The sequence below is a fragment of the Megascapheus bottae genome, chromosome X (assembly GCF_031878675.1).
Source record: "Megascapheus bottae isolate mThoBot1 chromosome X, mThoBot2.hap1, whole genome shotgun sequence".
NCBI lineage: Eukaryota > Metazoa > Chordata > Mammalia > Rodentia > Geomyidae > Megascapheus > Megascapheus bottae.
In genome coordinates this window covers 40342980-40365676 of record NC_143547.1, presented here as the reverse complement: position 1 = coordinate 40365676, position 22697 = coordinate 40342980, and the positions used below count along the sequence as shown (strand labels likewise).

Sequence of the window (22697 nt, the reverse complement as noted above, 5' to 3'; positions counted from 1 at the left end):
TCTTTGAAAATTTTATTCAGGGGAAAAAAAAAGGCAGGTGGATTTTGGACTAAACTGTGATTGATCAAATGTAGTGAATGAATCTTTTTATTTTTTGCCAGTCCTGGGCTTGAGCTCAGGGCCTGAGGAGTGGCCTTGGGCTTTCTCAAGGCCTAGAGTTCTACCACTTGAGTCAGAGCACCACTTCTGGCTTTTTTCTACGTATGTGGCACTGAGGAATTGAGCCTGGGTCTTCAATGCATACTAGGCAAGCACTCAGTCCAAACTCCTGGCCCCTCTAGTGAATGAATCTTGAATAAATTGTGGGTTGGAAAACATGTAAAATATTCAGATTACAACTAGTGAAACAAAGATGCTATCTCAAATAATATTTTTTTTGCCAGTCCTGGGCTTGAGCTCAGGGCCTGAGCACTGGCCTCGGACTTTCTCAAGGCTAGAGCTCTACCACTTGAGTCTCAGCACCATTTCTGGCTTTTTCTATATATGTGGTACCAAGGAATCGAACCCGGATCTTCATGCATGCTAGGCAAGCACTTTATTTTTTATTTATTTATTTATTTATTTTTTTGCCAGTCCTGGGCTTGAGCTCAGGGCCTGAGCCCTGTTCTTGGACTTTCTCAAGGCTAGAGCTCTACCACTTGAGCCTCAGCACCACTTCGGGCTTTTTTCTATGTATGTGGTACCGAGGAATCGAACCCGGGTCTTCATGCATGCTAGGCAAGCACTTTAACCACTAGGCCAAACTCCCGGCCCCTAGGCAAGCACTTTAACCACTAGGCCAAACTCCCGGCCTATCTCAAATAATATTGATTTAATTTAAAAAATGTGATTATTTGGCTGAGAATGTGGCTTAGTGGTAGAGTGCTTGCCTAGCATGTACACTTATCATCAATACCACATAAACAGAAAATGCCAGAAGTGGTGCTGTGGCTGAAGTGGTAGAATCCTAGCTAGCCTTGTGAAAAAAGAAGCTCATGGATAGTACTCAGGCCCTGAGTTCAAGCCCTAGGACTGGCAAAAAAATGTGATTTTTTTTTAAAATGGATCTCCTTTCCCTATGTAGGTCAGGGTCATCTCACATTTAGCACGTACTTGCAAGTGTTGGTATTATAGGCACTGTACCATCACACCAAGTTATAAACATTTTATATAAATATATAAAATATATTAATTTTTTTGTTGGTCGTGGGGCTTGAACTCTAGGCCTGAGTGCTGTTCCTGAGCTCTTCATCTCAAGGCCAGTGCACTACCACTTTGAGCTACAGCACCACTTCCTATAAAATATATGTATATAAAATGTTTATTTTATGTTTCTTTTTCAGTGCTGGGGGATTAAATTCAGAGTCTCAGTCTGGAATTATTAAGAGAGTTCTAATCAACTAGCTTGGGCTGTAAAATGCCTCCAAAAGTGAAACAGTGGCTGGAGGTAGGGCTCAGTAGTAGAGCCCCTGTCTTGTAAGCGAGAGGTTCTACATTAAACTATAGTAGCTGCAAAAAGAAAAGAAAAAAAAATCAAACAAGAATAAACAAAGATCTTCACAAAAAAAGAACCAAAAAAAAAACCCCAAAACAAACCCCAAACCAAATCAACAACAAAACAAATAAACAACACCTAAGGGCTACGGCAAGTACTCTGAAAGTGCTTCCGGACAAATTTGACATATCGTAACAAACCGTGAACTGAACCTAGGTGAGTGGCCAACTGTTCATTTTACGTTGGAAGGACAAGCTACGGTTAAGAGGAACACAGGACCTCGGAGCAAGTAACTTGTAATGGTTCCTTTGGCATAGTTAGAGAGCACCTACGTTTTCTATGGAGAAGGAGAGTAACTGCAAAAAAACCCCCCCAAAAACCAAAAAATCCAAAACAAAACAAAAAAAACAACCAGGTACCAGGCCGACCAGTTCTACTGTTTACTTCCTTTCTTTAAAGTGTGATGACACTCAGTTGCCAGGATATAGGGCCTTGAGCCTGGGACTTATTTCCAATTGGAGTAAAAATCCGTCGCTCTTATCCCATTCAATCAGAACGTTGTTCGTAGTTAAAGGGGCGGGACTTAATGGAATTTTCTTTGGCCAATCACGTCCCACCTTATTTGGCCCCGTGATGTTGATTGGGCGGGTCATAAACTGTTAGTAAAGTCCTACTTCCTATTCTCTTTTCTGATAACTCGGTTCTTCCGGTTAATTTTTTCTTTCGGATCCAACTTCCGTTGTGGGCCTTTAGGGCGGGGAATCCTGTAGTCATATTTGTGCGCCGCATGTTTTTATATCCCGCCCAGGATACCGGACCAGGCCTGCGGCGGCTGCAAACAATACGGCATCATCATGTCCGATACGGAAAGTGACGAAGATTCTGCTATTGATGGCCCATTTTCTTTAACCGGTTTTCTTTTCGGGAACATCAATGGAGCCGGACAGCTGGAAGGGGAAAGCGTCTTGGATGATGTGAGGGGTTGGGAGTAGGGCTCGGGCAGAGGGGCGGGCCTGTGTCTGAGGCGGGTTAGGAGAAAGGATCGTTAGGTTGCCTAGGAATGGAAAATAAACAGGAGACAGTCGAGGACCCCATCCTCGTATATTTGGGAAGTAAAAAGTCAGTGGAGTTCGGATCTGGGCAAGAATGTGGTAAAAAGAGAAAGTTCACGTAATGCCGTAGATTAAGGACGCAGAGAAGGGTAGCTTTAGAGAGAAACTTTCACCTCAGGTGGTAGGGAAAATAATAATTGAGCCTAGTGCAGTTGCTTTCACAATACTACTGTGAAATCCTCTTTGGAGATCATTGAAAACTGTGTGTATGTGTATGCACACGCCAGTCCGGGGACTTGAACCCAAGAAGCTGGGCGCTGTCACAGAGTTTTTCTTTGCTCAAAACTGGCACTCTACCACTTGAGTCATGGTTCCATTTTAGGCTTTTTTGGTGATTAATTGGAATACATTCCTGTCCGGACTGGCTTTGAACCGCTATCCTTAGATCTCCTGAATCGGTAGGATTACAGTAATGAGCCACCGGCTCTGGCTCCGGCATTAAGATTTAATTGTTACTTTTGAAATTGTCACTGGGATCATAGTTTACTTTATTATTTTTCCCTCTATCTCTCTGTCCGAGTTGTTACTTTTGACTCTAGCATTGGTTTTTCAGGAGTGTAAGAAGCATTTAGCAGGCCTGGGAGCTTTGGGTCTGGGCAGCCTGATCACTGAACTCACGGCCAATGAAGAATTGACTGGAACTGATGGTACCTTGGTAAATGATGAAGGTAAAATATGGGTCATGGGCAGTAAGTTGTGAGAAAAGGCCACCCCCTCTCTGTACATGTACTGTTTTTGTATTTGTGCGAGCCTTTGGGCTGGAATTCAGGACCTGGACACTGGCCTTTAACATTTTTGCTGAAGGCTAATGCTGTACCACTAGAGTCACAGCTCCAATTCTGGCTTTTTGCTGGTTAATTAGAGTTGAGTCTCATGTCACTTTCCTACAGGGAATAGCTTCAAACTTTGATTCTCAGATCTCACCCTCCTGAGTAGCTAGGATTACAGGCCTGAACCACCAGTGCCTGACTATATATAAACGTTTTAAAATGTCTAGGTAAGGGACCGGGAGTTTGGCCTAGTAGTTAAAGTGCTTGCCTAGCATACATGAAGACAAGGGTTCGATTCCTCGGTACCACATACATAGAAAAAAAAAAGCCGGAAGTGGTGCTGAGGCTCAAGTGGTAGAGCTCTAGCCTTGAGAAAGTCCAAGGACAGTGCTCAGGCCCTGACCTCAAGCCCAGGACTGGCAAAAAAAATGTCTAGGTAAATAGCCCACACTGGTCTCCAGGATATGATCCTCCTGTCTTAGCCTCTTTAGTACTGGAGTTATACGGATGCCCAGCTGTACATGTACTTTTTTTTGCCAGTTGTGGAGCTTGAACTCGGGGCCTGAGCGCTGTCCTTGGACTTTTTCTCAAGGCTAGAGTTCTACCACTTGAGCCACAGCAGCATTTTTCAGCTTTTTTTTCTATGTATGTGGTACTGAGGAAACAAACCCGGACCTTCATGCATGCTAGACAGGCACTACCAGTAGGCCAAACTCCTGGCCCTACATGTACTTTTAAATGTGAATTATGTGCAGGATTAAGTTGTTTGCTCTTTCTTGGGTTCTCTCATTACTTATAGGCTGGATTAGGAGTACAGAAGATGCTGTGGACTATTCAGATATCAATGAGGTAGCAGAAGATGAAAGCCGAAGATACCAGCAGACAATGGGAAGCTTGCAGCCTCTTTGCCACACAGGTGATTGTTTGGTATTATAAGTAGAACATTTGGCCCATTTTCTTGATTTAAAGTCTGGGTTGTGCTCCATTTCAGTGTCTGCTTTCTGCCATTGTTCCTGCTTTCTGTGCTTTTTGCCATTTCAATTGTAATTAGCAGCTATCCTCTCATGTTTTACTGCATCCCCCCCTATCTTTCAGATCTTATTTTTCCATACTGTTCAGTTCCAAATTCTTGGTTAATAATGAGTAAGGGTAACTATATTTTTCTATACTTTTTTTGTAAGCCATGGGGCTTGAACTCTGGGCCTGAGCACTCACTGTTCCTGAGCTCTTCAGCCCAAGGCTAGTTAGTGCTCTATCACTTGGAGCCACAGTGCCACTTCTGGTTTTGTGGTGGTTAATTCAAGTTAAGAGTTTCACTTACTTTCATGCCCAAGCTGGCTTTGAGCCACCTGTGCCTGGCTACAATGTATTTTTTATCACCTAGTATTTTAGTAACCTACAGGGCTTGTGACACTTTTTAGATTTTTTTTTGCCAGTCCTGGGACTTGAACTCAGGATCTGATCACTGTCCTTGGGCTTTCTCAAGGCTAAAGCTCTACCAGTTGAGCCACAGCACCGCTTCTGGCTTTTTTCTACATATGTGGTAGTGAAAACTCCAACCCAGATCTTCATGCATGCTAGGCAAGTACTTTGCAACTAAGCCAAATGCCCTGCCCCTGTTTTTAGATTTTTTTCCTCAGTTTTTAGATAGTTCTAGATGCTATTTAATATCATATGTGAGTATTTGCCTCTAATATGATATCTCATGGCAGAAACTATGTCTGTATTCCTAAAGGACATGTGTAATAATTATACTTATTATTTATTAATTTTTTGAAGTAGGTAATGTAAGGTAATGAGTACATTTTTTATGAAACATTGTTACTCACTACCTGGTTGTTATCCCACCTCCCCCCCATTTGCAAGATATTGTCTTGTAAAGTACTTCCAATTAGTAAGAGGTAGAGACAAAGGTTGAACAAATGCAGAAGTGTTACTCACCAGGCACTATGTTGAAAATGAACTATACAACTTGTAAGTGGGTATGGGAGGAAAAAACAGAGAGAACAAGAGAAGGGTTGACAGAAAAAAAGTACAGTGCTTTTTTACCTAACCTATGTAACTGTAAGCCTTTTGTACATCATCTTTAAAATAACATTGCAAAAAATTTTTAGTCAGGCTCCAGTGGCTCACACCTGTAATCCTAGCTACTCAGGAGGCTGAGATCTGAGTATTGAAGTTCAAAGCCAGTCCAAGCATGAAATTCGATGAAACTCTTATCTCCAGTTAGCTACCAGAAATTGGAAATGTCGCTGTGGATTAAAGAGGTAGAGCACTAGACTTGAGCTGAAGAGCTCAGGGACAATATTCATGCCCAGAGTTCATGCCCCATGACTTACAAAAAATTTTTTTTGATAAGCTAAAGCTCAAAGCTATTGTATAACATTCTGGATTTTGACCAAACCAACTTCTACATTTTATTAGACTATGATGAAGATGACTATGATGCTGATTGTGAAGACATTGATTGCAAGCTAATGCCTCCCCCACCTCCACCCCCAGGACCAATAAAGAAAGATAAGGACCAGGATGCTATTAGCAATGGTAAGTAGAGACAATTTTTGTCTAAGGAGCAAGGTTTCATTTGTAAGTCCAGACTTTTGGCATGCACATAAAGAGTTATTTGAAGGCAGTTAAGTTTCTGGAAAAGGATAACACTTGTAGAAATAATTCATGTATTGTCAAATATTAAACAGTTGACCACTCTCTTAAAATACTCAAATAGTACTAGTAGTAGTAGTAGCACCCATCAGAATTACCTTGTCTCTTTATTTTTTGTCCGTTGTGGGACTTAAACTCTGGGTCCCTACCCTTTGAGCCACAGCGCCACTTCTGGCTTTCTGGGGTTTAATTGGAGATAAGAGTCTCACAGACATTTTACTGCATGGGCTAGCTTTGAACCGCTATCCTCAGATCTCAGCCTCCCTGAGTAGCTTGGATTATAGACATAAGCCACCACGCCCGGCTTTGTCTCTTTAAGACAAAACTGCCTATTATCAGAATAGTTAGGGGACTGAGGCAGAAGGATTATGTTTGAGGGTAGCCTGGTCTACATGCATAGCAAGTGCAGGACTGCTTGGTTACACAGTGAGAACTCTTATCTTGAACTAAAAAAACACCTACCTATAAACTATAAAACATACCTAATTCTCCTGTATTGTGTGAGTCAAATGATTTAGGGTATTTTTAAACTGTTCTCTAAAAATTTGATATAATTATATACTGCTACTTAGAAATTAAAAAAACACTGTAACACACATGTCTATATATTACACATAAATAAATAAATATATATACACACACCACATATTCAGATATTTCAAAGGTTGCTTATCAGTGATCATCTTACTATTCTTATCTCTATAGCAGTAATAACCCTATCATAGGCCAGAATATTGAGGAAGAACAGATCTCCTGTATTGTTTTTAATTTTTGGTTGATCATGAGGCTTGAACTCTGCCTGGGCGCTATCACTGAGCTCTTCAGGGTTCTACCACGTTGAGCCACAGCACCACTTCTGGTTTTCTGGTGGTTAATTGGAGATAATAGTCTCATGGACTTTTTGTGCCTGGGCTGGCTTTGAACCACGATCCTCAGATCTTAGCCTCTTAAGAAGCTAGGATTACAGGCATGAGCCATCCGCACCTGGTTTGGTCTCCTGTATTTTGAGGCTTAGGTTAACCTAAATTACTCCTTCCAGAGTTTTAAACAATTTCCTTTTTTGGTCTGCAGGGTAAAGATCAGTATAAACCTTTTCTATATATCTGGTTTTATGCTGTTACCTCTGTGGGCTTAATTTTCCAAAATGTTTGTAATCCCTGAACTGGACATGAAAAGGTCTGACCGATACCACACAGTCTATAATTTTGCTGTTGGTCACAAAAACGGACACACTATTTGTTAATTATGGAAAGTAGTAAATGTAGTACTAGTGTTTGTTTTCTCTTATTATAATCCTAGGGTATGAGGTAAAAGGTGAGTTGAGGGTGATGGGAAATAATAAACTGGATACGTTTTCTGGGTTGCATACTAGTAATCTGGGTGCTTGGGATTCTATCCCCTGCCAGTAAGCTGTTCACATAGCCTAGAGTGAATGATAGCTGACATTGAGGAAATATACTCACAGTTACATGCCACAGGGATTTCTCTTCCTTGTTGCAGTGTCTGAAGATGGAGAAGGCATCATCTTGCCCTCCATCATTGCCCCTTCCTCTTTGGCCTCAGAGAAAGTGGACTTCAGTAGTTCCTCTGACTCAGAATCTGAAATGGGACCTCAAGAAGTAACACAGGCAGAATGTGAGGATGGAAAGCTGACTCTACCATTGGCGGGGATTATGCAGCATGATGCTACAAAGCTGTTGCCAAGTGTCACAGAACTTTTTCCAGAATTTCGGCCCGGAAAGGTACTTTATAGGGAGAATGCCATCAAACTACTAACCTCTTCTACATAACTGAATTATGTTATTGTGATGCTGATTGCAGAATGAACTAGATCTGATGGCTTCCTTATTTACTAACATAATTGAATTGTCTATCTGAAACTTTTTAGTGAAGATATGTGCTAATGGCTCATGCCTATGATCCTAGCTGCTCAGAAAGCTGAGATACAGACTATCATGGTTTGAGGTTAGGTGATCAAAAAAGTCCATGATACTCCCATCTTCAAAATAACTGCCAAAAATGCCTGGCTGGAGGTATGACTTTTGTGGTTGAATGCCAGCTGTATGTAAACATTTAAGTGAATGCTAAGTACCTTGAGTTCACACCTTGATCATGGAGAGAAAAGTCTCACAGTCTTTCCTGCCTGGACTGGTTTCGAACTGTGATCCTCAGAGCTCAGCCTTCTGAGTACCTAGGATTATAGGCATGAGCCACCAACACCTGGCAGGTTTTTCTTTTTTCTGGACACTGTTCCTGAGCTTTCAGTGTTCAATGCTAATTAATGCATTACCACTTGAGCCACAGTACCACTTCCGGCTTTTTCTGTTCATGTGGTACTGAGGAATTGCATCCAGGGCTTCATGCATTGTAGGCAAACACTCTACCACTGAACAACCTTCACAGCTCCTATTTTAAACTTTTTGCTGGTTAATATAAGAGTCTCACAGACCTTCTTGCTAGTACTGGCTTTGAACCTTGATCCTCATATCTCAGCCTCTTGAGTAGCTAGGATTATGGAATTAGCCACTCGTTCTCAGCCTTACACAGTTTTTATTAGAAATTTTCCTGTTATCTTTAATAAACAGTTCAAATTAGTGAAGGATGCTTGTTCACTTCCATGGTAAGTGTAATCAATCTGAATACAACATCCTTGATTCTTCCCCTTACAATTGAATTGATCCTATTATAACATGAATTTTCAGACCTGAATGGTACTATTTCCATATCCAACATTGATTGCTAACATGGTGATGTGTCCCATGTCCTAGGTATTACGCTTCTTACGTCTTTTTGGACCAGGGAAAAATATTCCATCCGTTTGGCGGAGTGCTCGGAGAAAGAGGAAGAAGAAGCACCGTGAGCTGATACAGGAGGAGCAAGCCCCAGAGGTGGAGTCCTCTGTAGAAGTAGAAACCAGCCAGAAGTCTTTGTGGAACTATGACTATGCTCCACCACCACCTCCGGAGCAGTGTCTTTCTGATGACGAAGTAAGCAAACACGTAGACTTTGGATTATAAAGCCTACAAGAAGTGCACATATTGTTGAGAGTAATACCTTATAGGCAGAGTTCTATGCTAATTACCGAGTAATTCTGAGTTAAATCCAGTAGCTTCCCCTTTCTCATAGTAATAGAAAAGTATTTGATAGGGAATTGAAATGAGGCATCAGGGTGGTACAGATGTTGATACACTACTAAATAGTAATTGATTCACCACTACATGTAAATGACAAATGTGCTGTAATTTCAGCATTTTTCACATCCTAACTCCAGGTAAAGATTCTTGTTCAAGAATCATCCTAATATACAGCCAGTGCAGTGGCTCACTCCTGTAATCCTAGCTACTCAAGAGGCTGAGATCTGAGGATCGAGGTTCAAAGCCAGCATGCACTAAAGAACCCAATTAACCACTAGAAAACTGGGGCTCAAGGGTAGCACAGTAGCCTTGAGCTGAAGCGCTCAGGGACAAAAGGCCCAGGGTTAGGAGGGTAGCCTTGAGCTGAAGAGCTCAGGAGCAGCACCCAGGCCCAGAGTTCAAGCCCCATGACACACACAGACACACACACACACACAAAAGAATCGTCCTAGTGTTCCATCGAATTCACCTTCCTGTTGTAAAATTTTTCTTTTTCTTTTTTTTTTTGTGGGTCATGGGGCTTAAACTCGGCCTGGGCTCTGTCCCTAAGCTTTTCAGCTCAAGGATACCACCCTACCCTTGATGCAAGCCCCAATTCCCATTTTCTAGAGGTTAATTGGAGATGAGTCTCAGGTCCTTTTGGGCCTGGGCTGGCTTTGAACCTTGATCATCAGATCTCAGCCTCCTGAGTAACTAGGATTACAGGTGTGAGGTCCAGAAACAAGGACATACTAAATCCGCTAGCACAACGATGTTCATTGCAGCATTATTTACAATAGCAAAGATATGGAACCAACCGAGATGCCACTCAGTTGATGAGTGGATCAACAAGATGTGGTATTTATACACAATGGAATTCTGTGCTGCTATCAGAAAAAACGACATTGCCCCATTTGTAAGGAAATGGAAAGACTTAGAAAAAAATCATATTAAGTGAAGTAAGCCAGTCTCAAAGGAACATAGGCTCAATGGTTTCCCTCATTTGTCATAATCAGTAGAAACCTTGGGCTCTCCTAGCAGAGATTTACAATAGAACAAAACCTAGATTCATTAGGTCAAATGGAATGATGCTAAATGAAAGGACTTCCAGGATATAGAAACAAAAGCCATATAATGAGTGCTTGTTGTCCTTAATGTACTATGTTATCTCTCATCTCTTTTGCTGTCCCTTGGTTATCTCATATTGTTACAGTATTTCACCTGGTTATCTGATATATTGTATATATGCGTATTTGGTTATTTGAAGTCGGATAGGAAAGGGAGGAAAACAAGATGAGGGGCTGGGGTGGGGAGAGGGAAATGGGGACCAAGATATGAGAAAGGGTATCAATGTATGTGAAGTAATGCACTTTCTATCTGGCAAACATAATGTAACCCTTCTATTAACTACAATAAAAAATATATGAAAAAAAAGGATTATAGGTATGAGCCACCACGGGCTAAATTGTTATTTTCTTGAAGTCTTAGGACATCTGGGATAAGGATTTTCCTTTCTACTTCTTTGCTATTTTACAGATCACAATGATGGCTCCTGTTGAGTCAAAGTTTTCCCAGTTAACTGGAGATACAGATAAAGTGATGGATACCAAACCAAGAGTGGCCGAGTGGCGTTATGGTCCTGCTCGACTGTGGTATGATATGCTAGGTGTCCCTGAAGATGGCAGTGGGTTTGATTATGGATTCAAGCTGAGAAAAAATGAACATGAACCTATGATAAAATGCAGAATGATGGAGGTAAGCAGGATTGATATGTAAGAAAGGATTCTCTATATATGTTTATAGCATTGACATTTTTTTTTTACTAATCTTTTTAGTTAAATACTGGGTCAGATTCCTTTGATACAAAATTTAGGTGTGTAAGTCTTTGCTTAGTATGGTAAATCACCTTGATTAATGAGCACCATTTTAAGGGTCTTGTTTATGAATTGAGTGCTGTTCTATATTCAAAAAGGGAAAAGAGGCAGTGAATATTTCATTATCAGGCGGTTTTCTCAAACACCTATTTTTGGTACTTAGGGCCATCCTAGAGCTTGAATTTAGGTCCTTGTGCTTTTGGTCGATAGGTGATCTGCCACCTGAGTAATGCCTCCAACTCAGGATTTTCTTTTTTTCAGTGTCAGGGATCAAACTCAAATCCTCACCCATGCTCAGCAAGCACACTGAGCTACATTCTGAGCCCTAAAATAACAGATTAGATAATGTTTCATGAATCTGATTTGGGATTTGTGTTGGGACTTTTTTTGTCAGTCATGGGGCTTGACCTCTGGGCCTGGGCACTGTCCTTGAGCTCTTCAGCTCAAGGCACTCTCCTACCCCTGAGCCTGAGCATTGTTCCTGAGCTCTTCAGCTTAAGGCTACTGCCCTACCCCTTGAACCACAGTGCCACTTCCATTTTTGTGGTGGTTAATTGGAGATAAGCATCTCAGGTTCTTTATTGCTGACTTTGAACTGCAATCCTCAGATCTCAGCCACCTGAGTAGCTAGGGTTACAGGTGTGAGCCACAGTGCTCTGCTATGTTGGGACTTTGGACTTATGAGAGATTTGTTGTTCTTTCCACATTTCTTTTTTTCTTTTTTTGCCAGTCCTAGGCTTGAGCTCAGGGCCTGAGCACTGTCCTTGGACTTTCTCAAGGTTAGAGCTCTACCAATTGAGCCTCAGCACAATTTTCGGCTTTTTTCTATGTATGTGGTACCGAGGAATCGAACCCAGGTATTCGTGCATGCTAGACAAGCACTCTACCACTAGGCCAAACTCCCGGCCCTCTTTCCACATTTCTGCAGGATTTAAAGAAGCTTGAGGAAAGCAATGGCATTGATCTTCTGGCTGATGAAAACTTTCTAATGGTGACTCAACTGCATTGGGAGGATGATATCATCTGGGATGGGGAAGATGTCAAACATAAAGAGACAAAACCTCAGCGAGCAAGCTTGGCAGGTTGGCTTCCTTCCAGTATGACTAGGAATGCCATGGCATACAATGTTCAGCAAGGTATGTTCTTGTGCAAGTTGTATCTAGCATACTTACTTTATCTCAGATAATTATAGCTGTGATCTTTTGGGTTGTGGAGATAATGAAATGTCTTGGATCTGGGCTTTGATTCTTAGTTTGTAAATTTTTCTTCCTCAAATAGCTAGGATAAATCCTGGCTTCTTAGAGTATTGGACTTTTGTTTTGTTTTGTTTTTGTTTTTGGTCATAGAGTTTGAACTCAAGGTGTGAATGCTTTCCCTGAGCTTCTTTGCTAAAGGCTAGTGCTTTAAACTTGAGCCATTGCTCTCCTTCTGCCTTTTTGATGGTTAATTGGTGATAAGAGTCTCACTGGCTTTCCTCCCAAGCTGGCTTTGAATTGCGATCCTCAGATTCAGCTGAAAGCATTGTTGAAGTTACTGATGTCTGTAATATAACAATACTTATATTTTCTTTTTTTCCCTTGCCAGTCCTGTGTTTGAGCTCAGGGCCTCAGCACTATCCTTGGGCTTTCTCAAGGCTGCAACTCTAACACTTGAGCCTCAGCACCATTTCCAGCCTTTTTTTCTATTTATGTGGTACTGAGGAATTGAACCCAGGTCTTCATGCATGATAGGCAAGCACTCTACCACTAGGCCAAACTCCCAACCCATAACATTACTTACATTTTCATGGAATATTTTTGTTTCCAAAGCACCATTAGCATTGTAATTCTAAAGTATGCTTTTCTTCTTAAGTTAAAAAAAGTTAGGTTTAAAAAAGTATGCCATGCAGCTTGAAAATAGAGTATAAATTTTTTTGCCAGTCTTGGGGCTTGAATTCAGGGACTGGGACTGTCATTGAGCCTTTTTTTTGGTGGGTCATGGGGCTTGAACTTGGCCTGGGTACTGTCCCTGAGCTATTCAGCTCAAGGCTACCACCCTACCCTTGAACCAAGCCCCACTTCCCATTTTCTAGAGGTTAATTGGAGATAAGAGTCTCAGGTCCTTTTGTGCCTGGGCTGGCTTTGAACCTTGATCCTCAGATCTCTGCCTCCTGAGTAGCTAGGATTACAGGCGTGAGCCACTGTGCCTAGCCTTGAGCTTTCTTAAAGCTTGTGTTCTACCACTTGAACCACAGTACCACTTGTGGCTTTTTCTTTGTATGTGATACTGAGAAATCAAACCTAAGGCTAGCACTGTTCCACTAGGCTACACTCCTGGCCAGCAGTCCTGGGGCTTGAACTCAGGGCCTGAGCACTGTCCTTTGACTTTATCAAGGCTAGAGCTCTTGAGCCATAGCACCATTTCTGGCCTTTTCTATGTATGTGGTTGTATGTGGTACCAAGGAATGGAACTGGGATCTTCGTGCATGCTAGGCAAGCATTCTCCTGGCCACGACTTTTTGTTTTCCTTAATCAGTCCTAGGGCCTAAACTCAGAGCCTGAAATTCCTTCCTTGAGGATTTTTGCTGAAGGTTAGCTAGCCTCTTGAGTAGCTAGAATTACAAGATGAGCCACTGATGCCTTACAATTATTAACTTTATAATGTGCTTCCTCAGTCATCTATTTTGTGTAATTGAGCTCTCTTTTTTTTTTGGTAGTTTTCTTTTTGTAGTTAATTATTATATTTCACTGTAAAGCAAGAATTTTTTAATCCAAATTATGTTTCCTTGCATATTTATCAATTCTCTTACTTAGAACTGACATCCTAGGGCTGGGAGTTTTGCCTAGTGCTTAAAGTGCTTGCCTTGCATGCATGAAGACCTGGGTTCGATTTCCTTGATACCACATACATAAGAAAAAAAAGCCGGAAGTGGTGCTCAAGCCCAGGACTGGCAAAAAATAAAATAAAAAAAAATAAAAAAAAATAAAAGAGTCTTTAAAAAAAAAAAAGAACTGACATCCTATAAAGAATTACACAAAGAAAGGAGTGCTTTAAATTTTTGTACTTTGCTGAAAACTTTTTTCCCAGGGTCTATAAAACATTAATTTATTTTTATATTTTACTATTTTTGTAGTTTTTTTTTGTTTTTAAATCAAGTAATCTAGGACTAGCACTGATTGCTAGACCTGGCATTTGCTCGGTGCATAAGGTTCAAAGTTTCTTTTCCTTTTTAAAATTTATTTTATATTTTGTAATTTTTTCATAATATTCAAGTTTTTTGATGTTTACATATTTTTCATGGTTTCTGATCAATTTTTAAACAGTTGGATCACCAGGGGCACTGTTAATTTCTTTCTGGGCAGCCTCTTTAGCTTGGTGGACTTGTAGTACAGCTACAGCTTCATTAACCTTAGAACACAGAGACTCTGGAGACTCATGTGAAGTAGTTCTGAATTACCTATCTCCAACAACATGCCAGTGATTTTACCAGCAAGAGTAGGATGCATGGCTTGGATAAGTGGAAACATCCTTGGGGGCAGATGCCAACATGGAAGCAGTCAGTGGTTCCTGACTTTGTACATGAACATCAGGCTGTTGCATGGTAACTTGTGGCTGTGTATTAAGATATTGCTGAGGATTGTGGACTCCTGGAGTGTATTTATACTTGGGAACGGTGTGGACAGCAGGAGTGGCTGCTGTAGCAGCAGCTGCAGGATGTGGACCCTTTTTTGTGTTGATGTGTTCGCAACACGCTGTGTGGACATGATTCGTGGAACCTGTGAAGAAGCTGGTCTCATAGTCCTAAATGGTGATCTAAGAGTGGCTGGGCAGATAGCACCGGGGATATTTTGGAATGCATGAGGTCTGGCACCCTGAGCAGTCCAGTGAGGATTTGGTCTTAGTTAAGCAATTTGGCTAGGAGAAAAGTATGCAGCACGGTTCTAAGTCTATGGAATAGCTGCCATGGAGTAACCTGAAGGAGGTGCTGGCTGGTAGGGGTTGATTACAGGATTGGACACAGCTCATACACTTGCCATTCTGTGCATATACGGATTAGTGAGGTGAGCCTGTTGCTCTTCTTTCTGCTGAGCTAAAGCTACATATAGTGGCTTTGTGGCCACAATTCTATCATTCATTTCTGTAACTGCTTTAGTGGCTTCTTGTGGGGATGAGAAACACACAAACCCAAACCCTTGGCTTCGACCACCTTCCATCATAACCTGTGCACTAGTGATTGTACCAAATGGAGAAAACTCTTTCTGGAGTCGCTCATCATCAATACCATCATCAAGATTTTTCACATAAAGGTTAACACCCTGGTATCTGGTGACCTTACCTTATCTTGCTTCATCTGCTCAAATTTGTGCTTAAGTTCCGTCTGTTGTTCTACTTTTCTGAGTTTGAGCAACGTAAATTTGTTTTCCATTGAGCTCCTTTCCATTCATCTCATCCACAGCTTTGTGTGCATCTTCATGCCTTTCAAAGCTTACAAATCGAAATCCTTTGGTTCCCACTTTCATCAGTCATTACTATCACACTTAAGGCAAATCCAAACTTGCCAAAGAGTTCCTTAAGGCGCTCATCATCCATATCTTCTCCAAAATTGTTGACGTAAACATTGGTGAATTCTTTTGCCCTATCTCCAAGTTCTGCTTCTCATTCTTTATGAGACTTAAATCTTCCAACAAATACTTTGCGATCATTTAGAAGCATCCCATTCATGTTTTCAATAGCTCTTTCAGCTGCTTCCTGTGTCTCAAAATCTTGGAACCAATTTCATCACAAACCACCTTACACGAAAGAATGTTACCAAAAGCAGAAAATGTATCATATAGTGCTTTATTATCAATGGATTTCTCCAAATTTTTAATGAATATGTTGCCCACTCCACTTTTACGAAGTGATGGATTATGCTGAGACCACATGATACGTACTGGTTTGTCCTTTATAACTTCAAAATTCATGGTGTCCAAGGCACGCTCCACATCCGCCGGCTGCTGGAAGTTCACATACGCGTAGCCCAAGGAGCCGCGGATGATCATGTCTCTGCAGACCCGGATAGAGAGGATGAGCCTGGCTGGGCTGAACTTCTCCTAGAGCATCGCCTTGGTCACATCGGAGTGTAGATCCTCCACGTAGAGCAAGGCCATGGGATAGCTGGGGGACGCTGTAGTTCATCTCAGCATGGCTGCTCGCTGGGCTATAGGCCATGATCATGAGGCCCTGAGGGGAGCTGGGGGGAAGGGAGGGGGCGCAGCGCAGAGGGACAAAAATCAACCGGAAACGATGACTCATCAACGGCCACCGCGGGGTCAACGGCCACCGCGGGGTCAACGGCCGCCGCGGGGGTGGCTGCAGGCTGGGTGAGAGGCTGGCAGCATGGGAAGGTCTCTGGGTTTCTTCTTGGAGCTTCTGCAAGGCCGGGGGCGGGCTGGCGGGCAGGTTGGTCTTAGCTGCTTCACCAGGTTATTTTATAAGAGGAGGAAGGGGGAAAAGTAAGTCTCCGGAGGGGGACACACAGATTTTTTGTAAATTTTTTGGGGGGGGTTTAAAGGATTTTTTAGATTTTTTTTTATTTTTTAAATAATAAATATGTGTTTGGAGCCCGGAGCATATACTCAGCACTCTCAGCACTAACCACTGAGGAGAAGGTTAATTATTATTATTATTATTATTATTATTTTGTGGGTCGTGGGGCTTGAACTGGGCCTGGGCGCTGTCCCTGAGCTCTTCAGCTCAAGGCTACCTCCCAACCCTTGAATCAAGCCCCACTTTCCATTTTCTAGAGGTTAATTGGAGATAGAGTTTTATAGGTCCTTTTGTGTTCGTGCTGGCTTTGAACCTTGATCCTCAGATCTCAGCCTCCTCAGTAGATAGGATTACGGGAGTGAGCCACAGCACCGGCTGTAGTTGTTAATTCTAAAGCTGATATACAGAATGCTTACAGTTACTTACACTTTTTTGTCTCTTTTTTTTGCTTGATCTCAGGTTGTTGGTGCTGTCCCTGAGTATTCAAGGCTAGCACTGGTTGAGACATAGTGCCTGTCTTTTTTCTGAATACTTTTTTGGAGATTAGCATCTCATGGACTTTCCTGGCAGGCTGGCTGCTAACTGATTCTGGTACTGGTGCCTGGCCAGGTATTCTTTTTTTTTGCCAGTCCTGGGGCTTGGAATCAAGGCCTAAGCACCGTCTTTGGGCTTTTACAAGGCTAGAGGCTCTACCACTTGAGCTATTGCACCACTTCTGACTTTTTCTATGTTTGTGGTGCTGAGGAATTGAACCCAAGACTTCCTGCATGCTAGGCAAGCACTCTACCAACTGGCTCTTTATTTAACTAATTCTTAATGTATCATTGGATTACAAATGCAATCTTAGGTACTTAGGTTTTTTCTGGTGGTTAATTAAAGATAAGAGTCTCAGGGACAACCTGGAGGTGGTGGCTTAAAACTGTAATCCTAACTACTAAGGAGACTGAAATCTGAGGATCATGGTTCAAATCCAGTCTAGTCTGGGCACTAAAGTCTGTGAGACTCTTATCTCTAATTAACCATCAGAAAATCCAAAGTAGTGCTGTAGCACAAGGTGGTAGAGTGCTAGCCTTGTGCTGAAGAGCTCAGGGACATCACCCAGGCCTAGAGTTCAAGCCCCACGACAGTCCAAATTAAAAAAAAAAGGCTTGGAGTTTGGCCTAGTGCGAAGAGTGCTTGCCTAGCATAAATGAAGAGCCGAGTTTGATTACTCGGTACCACATACGAAAGTCAGAAGCGGTTCTATGGCTCAAGTGGTAGAGCTCTAGCCTTGAGAAAGTGCTCAGACCCTGAGTTTAAACCAAGACTGGCAAAAAAAAAAGTCTCAGAGACTTTTGTGCTTGTGCTGACTTTGAATTTTGAGCCTCAGATCTCAGTCTTCTGGGTAGGTAGGTAGGATTATAAGTATGAACCATTGGTGCCCAGCTCCTCTCCTCCCCCTTTTTTTGCCCCTCTTCTCTTCCCTTCCCTTCCCTTCTCTTCCCTTCCTTTCCCCCCCCTCTCTTTCTATCTATCTATCTATCTCGCTCTCTCTCTCTATTTCTTTTTGTCATAGGGCTTGAAATTAGGGCCTTGGCAGTATCCCTGTGCTCTTCAGCTTAAGGCTATCACTCTAGTGGCTAATTAGAGATAAATGTCTCACAGACTTTCATACCGGGGATGGCTCTGAGCCCAGTTCCTCAGATCTCAGACTCCTGAGTGGCTAGCTAGTCTTCAGCTACCAGAGCTCAGCTGTATATCTTTTTTTTTGCCAGTCCTGGGACTTGAACTGAGGGCCTGGGCATTGTCCTTTGACTTCCTCAAGGCTCTACTCTAACACTTGAGCCACAATACTAATTCCGGCCTTTTCTGTGTATGTGGTATCAAGGAATCAAACACAGGGCTTTGTGCATAGTAGGCAAGAACTTTACCACTAGGCCATGTCTTTTTACTTAAAAGAAACATGTAAAATTAAAAGAATATGAGCTATGCAACAAATAGCATATTTGATGTCTTATAGAAATGGATTTATAATCGAAATTTAAAACAAAATGACAGTAAAAATGGAAAAAAAGCTGGCTGTATGTGTGTGTGTGTGTGTGTGTCTGTAATGCTGAGTAAGAGATAGTATATTAAGGGTTTACAATGGATATTTGGGTTTGTAAGGATATATTACAGACAGTTTCAGGGTTTGTTTGTTTTTGCCGGTCCTGGGGCTTAAACTCAGGCCTAGGCCATGTCCTTGAGTTTCTTTTTGCTATAGCTATCACTCTACTAATTGAGCTATAACACTACTTCTGGCTTTTTTTGTTAATGTGGTACTGAGGAATTAAACCCAGTGCTTCATACATGCTAGGCATGCACTCTAACACTAGGCCACATTCCCAACATCAATTTCTTTTTTAAAAGTTTTTTTTTGCCAGTCCTGGGCTTGAGCTAAGGACCTGAGCACTGTCCTTGGATTTTCTCAAGGCCAGAGCTCTCTCCCACTTGAACCTCAGCACCACTTCCAGATTTTTTTTTTTAATGTATGTGGTACCGAGGAATGGAACATGGGTCTTTGTACATGCTAGGCAAGCATGCTACCACTATGCCAAATTCCTGCCCCTCCAACCCCAATTTTTAAAAATTATATATTTTGGGCCAGGAATTTGGCCTAGTGGTACCACATACAAAGAAAAGCCAGAAGTGGTGCTGTGGCTCAAGTGGTAGAGCGCTAGCCCTGAATTCAAGCCCCAGAACTGGAAAAAAATTATATATTTGGTATTTTTCACAATGTCTTTTTGGGTTGTTTATTTTTTGCTAGTCCTGTGGTTTAAAATCACGGACTGGGCACTGTCCTTGAGTTTCTCAAGGCTAGCACTCTACCACGAGCTACAGTACCAATTCCGACTTTTTCTGTTTGTGGTACTGAGAAATAGAATTCAGGGTTCGTGCGTGCTAGGCAAGGACATTACTACTAAGCCACGCTCCAAGCCCGAGTTTTTTCTTTAATCAAAACTGAACTATACGGGTCGGGAGTTTGGCCTAGCAGTAAAGTGCTTGCCTAGCATGAATGAAGACTCGGGTTTGATTCCTAGGTGCCACATGCATAAAAAAAAGCTGGAAGAGGTACTGTGGCTCAAGTGGTAGATTGCTAGCCTTGAGGAAAAGCCCAAGTATAGTACCCAGGCCCTGAGCTCAAGCTCTAGGACAGGCAAAAAAAATTGAAGTATAAATACTGTGCTTTGTTCTTGCTAATTGCGTGCTCCACCATGTGAGCCTTGCTTGAAACTTTAGTCCATATCTGAAACTGTTTTTTGCCAGGCTTTGGGCAAGACCTCATGGTTTAGGCACTGTCCCTGAGCTTCTTTTGTTCATGGCACTCTACCACTTGAGCCACAGCACCACTTCTGGCTTTTTCTTTTTATGTTGTACTGTGGAATTGAACTCAGGGCTTCATGCATGCTAGGCAAGCACTCTATCACTGAGCTACATTCTCACCATCTGAAACATTTTTTTTAGCAGGAATACATTTTATTTGGAAGGTGTACAGCTAAGCTTTACTTTTTCTCTTTGGTAGGGCCATGATCGAAAGGGTATAAGTTTGTCTATTTCATTCTCTTTTTGCTATTTTTTACTTTATTTTGTCTAGGTTTTACAGCCACTTTGGATGATGATAAACCTTGGTATTCCATTTTTCCCATTGATAATGAAGACTTGGTATATGGACGCTGGGAGGATAATATCATTTGGGATGCTCAGGCTATGCCCTGCTTGTTGGAACCTCCTGTTTTGACTCTTGATCCCAATGATGAAAACCTTATTTTAGGTATGTCACTGGTAGAGCCTACTGTTCTTTATCCATCTTTGAAAAGTCTGCTGGTAAAGTCAAAGGGCAAGAAGACATCACAAAAGTTGGAGAAGGTCAAATTTGAAACTTAACTACTCGATAACACTTTGAGATAGCAGTGCTGTTGCTGATTTTAGTATTTCTATTCTCAAAGAAAACTTATGTAGGAATGTTGAAAGTAGCACCTTTAACATGTCAAGCACATAGTTTCATTACATTAAGTTATGGACTAGAAGTGTTCTGGGCTGGGGTGTGAGATCTAATTAAGGACTGCAAAAATGTCAGTGAAAAAAATTAGATTATTCAGGAATCCAATTCCAGAGTCTGTTTTATTTTATTCTCAGAAATTCCTGATGAGAAAGAAGAGGCCACTTCTAATTCCCCCTCTAAAGAAAGTAAGAAAGAATCATCCCTGAAGAAGAGTCGAATTCTCTTAGGGAAAACGGGAGTTATTAAGGAGGAACCACAACAGGTCTGTGAGGGCAAAAGGGGCTTGGTGTTTATAAATACAAAGAAAGACAATACAGGCCTGGAGTTTGGCCTAGTGATAGAGTGCTTGCCTAGGATGCACAAAGACCCGGGTTTGATTTCTTGATACTACATACATAGAAAAAGCCTGAAGTTGTGCTGTGGCTCAAGTAATAGAGTGCTGGCCTTGAGAAAACCCAAGGACAGTGCTCAGGCCCCGAGTTCAAAGTACAGGACTGGCAAAAAAAGGAAAGAAAATAAGGAAGGAAGGGAGGAAGACAATGAAGAAAGGTAGTCTGACTGAGGTTTATTTGATGATTTATCATTAGAACATGTCTCAACCGGAAGTGAAAGATCCATGGAATCTCTCGAATGATGAGTATTACTACCCCAAACAGCAAGGACTTCGAGGTACTTTTGGAGGGAATATTATCCAGGTACAGATTCAATTTTTCTATTGTTGTGGGGTACCTGCATGCTCTTCTCTGATGGAAAATCTTATCTGGAATGACTTATTCATATTCTGTATCTTCTATGTCCTCTTTTAGCATTCAATTCCTGCTGTGGAATTACGGCAACCCTTCTTTCCTACCCACATGGGACCCATCAAACTCCGGCAGTTCCATCGCCCACCACTGAAAAAATATTCCTTTGGGGCACTATCTCAGCCAGGTCCCCATGCAGTTCAGCCTTTACTAAAACACATAAAAAAGAAGGCCAAGGTATGGTTGAACCATGGATAGAAAAAAAAGTTACTGGGCATGGTGGCTCTCCCTTGTAATCCTAGCTACTCAGGAGGCTGAGACATGAGGACCAAGGTTCAATGCCAGCCCGGACACAAAAGGACCTGAGACTAGAAAATGGGAAGTGGGGCTTGGCTCAAGGACAGTGCCCACCCAGGCGGAGTTCAAGCCCCATGAACCACACAAAAAAAGAAATAAAATAATTGGAGTACAGATGGGCAAAATAATTCTGGATTTTTGATTTTTTAGAGAATTATTTTCTTGTGTTATAGAATGCTGTTTTGGTTATTTTTTTTTTGCCAGTCCTGGGCTTGAGCTCAGGGCCTGAGCACTGTCCTTCGGTTTTCTCAAGGCTAGAGCTCTACCACTTGAGCCTCAGCACCACTTCCAGCTTTTTTATATGTATGTGGTACCGAGGAATCGAACCCAGGTCTTCATGCATGCTAGGCAAGCACTTTAACCACTAGGCCAAACTCCCAGCCCTGTTTTGGTTATTTAGGAGAGTATCTTTATTAAAACATGCATATGAAAATATATTAAAGGTAAAGTGTCACAATTATTGCAACTTTCAAAAATTTTCAACTAAGACTTATAGAAAGATAATTGTATGGGGTTGGGAGTTTGGCCTAGTGATAGAGTGCTTGTCTAGCATGCACGAAGACCCGGGTTCAATTCCTTGGTACCACATACATAGAAAAAGTGGGGCGTGGTGCTGTGGCTCGAAAGAGCTCTAGCCTTGAGAAAGCCCATGGACAGTGCTCAGGCCCTGAGTTTAAGACCCAGGACTGGCCAAAAAAACCCACAGTGAAATTGAAAAATACTATAAAGTACTTTTGGTGCTTGAATCAATTTGTCATCAGATCAGTGTGTATTTGTTCTGTCAGGAACTTGATTGTATTTTCTTTGTTCTTGACAGATGAGAGAACAGGAAAGGCAAGCTTCAGGTGGTGGAGAAATGTTTTTTATGCGCACACCTCAGGACCTCACAGGCAAAGATGGAGATCTTATTCTTGCAGAGTACAGTGAAGAAAATGGACCCTTAATGATGCAAGTTGGCATGGCAACCAAGATAAAAAACTACTACAAACGAGTGAGTCTGCTAAAAATTATTTGTTGTTGCTGTGCATGGTGGCTCACACTTGTAATCCTAGCTGATCTGGAGG

General features: G+C 41.8%; 1 protein-coding gene and 1 pseudogene across 4 annotated transcripts in view; one reads left to right on the top strand and one right to left on the bottom strand.

Annotated features, from left to right (window-relative positions):
- The first annotated feature begins 1859 nt into the window (after positions 1-1859).
- Positions 1860-22697, top strand: part of Taf1 (TATA-box binding protein associated factor 1) — a 92764-nt gene continuing 71926 nt past the window's right edge. For 2 of the 4 annotated variants that reach the window (XM_090325929.1, XM_090325928.1), the window contains exons 1-13: positions 1860-2448; positions 3140-3254; positions 4156-4272; positions 5781-5900; positions 7581-7759; positions 8786-9004; positions 10667-10885; positions 11933-12140; positions 20126-20302; positions 20668-20795; positions 21121-21228; positions 21340-21513; positions 22451-22624. In XM_090325929.1, the coding sequence (XP_090182055.1) occupies positions 2329-2448; positions 3140-3254; positions 4156-4272; positions 5781-5900; positions 7581-7759; positions 8786-9004; positions 10667-10885; positions 11933-12140; positions 20126-20302; positions 20668-20795; positions 21121-21228; positions 21340-21513; positions 22451-22624 (2058 nt within the window). In that variant the 5' untranslated portion in view covers positions 1860-2328. Of the gene's footprint in view, positions 2449-3139; positions 3255-4155; positions 4273-5780; positions 5901-7517; positions 7760-8785; positions 9005-10666; positions 10886-11932; positions 12141-20125; positions 20303-20667; positions 20796-21120; positions 21229-21339; positions 21514-22450; positions 22625-22697 lie in introns of all 4 variants that reach the window. The other 2 variants (XM_090325927.1, XM_090325926.1) reach the window with 1 other exon arrangement.
- LOC150040922 (polyadenylate-binding protein 1 pseudogene) lies at positions 14299-16142 on the bottom strand (annotated as a pseudogene).